The following is a 3,205-nucleotide window of genomic DNA, read 5'->3' as shown; positions in this document are numbered from 1 at the left end:
CAGGGACTATGTAAAGAAACACTACCAACCCTGGGCCTTATTATGTTCACCTGCTCATACTGCAGCTGTTATAAAATGTCTTCAAGCCTTAGAAGAAAATTCACAGGACCTTTTAGCAGACATAGATCCAAAATTGGTAAGTATAGTTCAATGCCTCAAGGTTTGCATGGATAGGTCATGGTAATTTTGTTCTTGTGGATGATTTGCTCTGTGCTATGGTGACAAAACCGAATGTAAGTATTTGACTGTTTCTTGGAGCAAAGGTCATGTAAATAGATTTGCTGCTTCTAATCCCATTGTAAATTGGTTGCTATAAATAAGTAGGTATTGGTAGTCTTGGCTGATGAAGATTTTCACATTTTTTTCATCAAAGGGAAATTTTTTTTTGATCACCTTATTATAAAGAAGTAAGATAAGGAATGCAACTTAGTTCATGCTCAGCTTACTGAGTTATTGTTGTCTTGTTTTACATGATTTATTACTCTCCTGTATTGTTAGTTTGTTGGTTTTTTATATTAATGGTAATTCCTATTTTTATCTATTTTTCCACAGTTAGTAGGAACGCAATGGATGTCTATGGGTACTGCAGTTGAGTCTATTTATCGCAGGCCTTCTGGTTTGCCTCGACACTTATTTGATGGTCAGTCACTGGAAAAGAAAAATAAAAGCCCAGAAAAAAGAGATGCATCATCCTTACCAACCAGTCCCATAACTGATAGGAACTGGGCTCCTGTGTGGCCTTCTCAAAGTGATGACGAAAAGAGGAGAGGTGAAAGAGGGTTTGTTGAGACTCCAAAGAATGATAGAGCTGCTAGTAAATATGTAACCAATCCTGTAAATATCAACAGACCTTGTAATCGAAAGCTGTTCCCAAATGATAACTTTGTGCCTTTGCGAAGAGGAAAATCAGAGGCATCCATCAAGGTCTTTCGTAAGGGACAGTTTCATCCCTGGGAACAACCAGTGAGGAAAAATCAGCAGGAGGACTGCAACATAACTCTCATTACCAGAGAGAGTCCAGATGGCAGCTCAGGGAGCTCTGACTGGCCTGCAACAAGTCCCGTAAGTCAGCCTCCATTATTCAGTGGCAAAGATATTTCTGAAATATCTAGTTCAACAATAGCCAAGCTTGTCCAAGGAAAATCTCCAGATGAAAGTGTAAATGGAACTGGAGCAAGACCAAAAGACTCAGTAAGTCCCCAGCCATTAGTCATTCAGCAGTTCCATGATGTAAGCGATAGTGGAAGTGGTCCAAGAAGCAATATTTCTCCCAGTTTATTGCAAGTTGACTATGGAGGAGAGAATACAGCCAGTGAAGGGGAGGCATCCTCACTATATTCTTTACATAACCAGCGAGCTGCTCTTGGATTCAGGACACCTCAACTCCGTCGCAGAGCTAGCAGTTGGCGGATGGTGTCAGCACCTCCAGATAGTGACCAGGATAGTGAGGACACCACAGATGGGTCTGTGCCTCAGGCCTCAAGACGTAGAAGACGACTCACACCTTCTCAGCAGCGTTCAGGATTGTCTGTAAAATTGTTGGTGGATAGTCGTGGCATTTTAATGACTGATGAAACTCAGGGAATAGAAAAACAAAAGGGCTCCCAGGAAAAAGTGTCTGAGACCTTTGTTGCAGATCTGCCACCCAGAGGACAAAATAAACCAGAATCCTCATCACATCCTCATCATTCCACTTTGGATCTGCCATCAGAGTTAGTGTTACAAACATCCAAAACAAACAAACCTGAAAGAACTCTCAAACTCTCAGATCAAGTCAGCAGTGTTGTTCCACATGTAACATCAACACCTGTGACAGCAGCTGTTCATCCTGACACCACTGATGGCATAGCCTTCAGTGCACCAGGCAGAGTCTCCAAACCCTCAAACTTGGAAATCCCTGAAATTACGAAATCAAAGAAGAAGACTCACGGACGTTCAAGATCAGATGGAGCTCAAGAACTGGTTGGGAAGTTGAGACTCTCTACTTCCAATACAGAACCAACCTTAGAGTCAGGGGGAGTACCAGGAAAAATTGGGGGCAGCAAGGAGGACGTTGGATCAATACTGCCAAATCCAGTGCGCAAGAGATTTATGGAAGATGGAGGCCAAAGCATTACTCCTGCTGCTGATTATGGCTTCTTCCCTCGGCCTCAGCCTGGCCAAAGTCTCATTGGGTTTCTGTCTTCAAAGGAATTCCATAAGCCATATGCAGAGCTTGACAGAGAAAATGCCCATTTCAATATCTCGGAAGCTGTGATTGCTGCTTTAACACAGGTAATTTATTATTAGTTGTAATTTGTTAGTAAAGAATTGTTTTTTTATAAACAGTAATTTATATGTTATATTTAATTACTTGTTAGTTTGACCTAACTTTAATTAGCTTGTTGTTACTATAAGAAACAATACAAATTTCCCATTCAGATTATAGAAGTTTATTTTCATACTTAATCATGTCATAAATTAGCATTCCACTAATGCCTTTTTTGCAGTCACACATGGAAATCATTTACTCATGAATTGATCTTTTTATTCGCAATGCAGATGCAATTTGATGCATGGACTCGAGATATAAATACCAACCCCATCACGGCTGAGGACAGTGATGAGGAGATTCGTAATCTACAAGCTCGCATAAGGGAAAAGCGCCGCCAGAAACTCTCAGGGACTGCAGTTTCTGCTTCGCCATCTACGAACACACTCACAGAATCTACTTCTGATCCACAGAGATGGGTCCGGAGTCAACCTTTGAAAGTTGAAAGTATGTCATGTAGGTTTACATATAATATTTAGTTTTCTTGTGTTGATGGATACTTTGTAGTGTCTTAGTGTCATTCATATGGTTACTCTGATATTTATCATATTTACTATAATATTGGTAGTTTATTTTTTTGTCGTATATAGTTATTTTTTGTTGTATATAATGGGATGTTTATTGCATGTTCTTTTTAGTTTTATTTATGTATTGTATTTATTCCCTTGCCTACCCATTTACAAAATGTTTGATATCAGTCTACAAATGATCTAATCAACAGGCACAACAGACTACAGTGTGTGTGAATCCCCACAAAGTTCAACTTACAATAGTGAGAGTGATCTCCTGTCAGACTTTGAGGAGGAAGATCATAATGGGTCTTCAATATATGGAGGTATAATATATTTTTGCAGTTGTCCTAAAGTCTTAATATAACTTGTAGCTGTATGATTT

At 39.6% G+C, this 3,205-nt stretch overlaps 1 protein-coding gene across 2 annotated transcripts in view; it reads left to right on the top strand.

Moving 5' to 3' along the window:
* The window catches only part of LOC119585073 (run domain Beclin-1-interacting and cysteine-rich domain-containing protein-like), a 14,646-nt gene that overhangs the window by 6,550 nt on the left and 4,891 nt on the right, over positions 1-3,205 (top strand). Inside the window, exons 6-9 of one of the 2 annotated variants that reach the window (XM_037933693.1) lie at positions 4-136; positions 553-2,274; positions 2,542-2,758; positions 3,033-3,146. In XM_037933693.1, coding sequence (XP_037789621.1) covers positions 4-136; positions 553-2,274; positions 2,542-2,758; positions 3,033-3,146 — 2,186 coding nt within the window. Of the gene's footprint in view, positions 1-3; positions 137-552; positions 2,275-2,541; positions 2,768-3,032; positions 3,147-3,205 lie in introns of both variants that reach the window. The other variant, XM_037933692.1, reaches the window with a different exon arrangement.

The sequence above is a fragment of the Penaeus monodon genome, chromosome 19 (genome assembly GCF_015228065.2).
Source record: "Penaeus monodon isolate SGIC_2016 chromosome 19, NSTDA_Pmon_1, whole genome shotgun sequence".
Lineage (NCBI taxonomy): Eukaryota > Metazoa > Arthropoda > Malacostraca > Decapoda > Penaeidae > Penaeus > Penaeus monodon.
The sequence above is the reverse complement of the archived record's forward strand: the minus strand, read 5'-3'. Positions and strand labels throughout refer to the sequence as shown.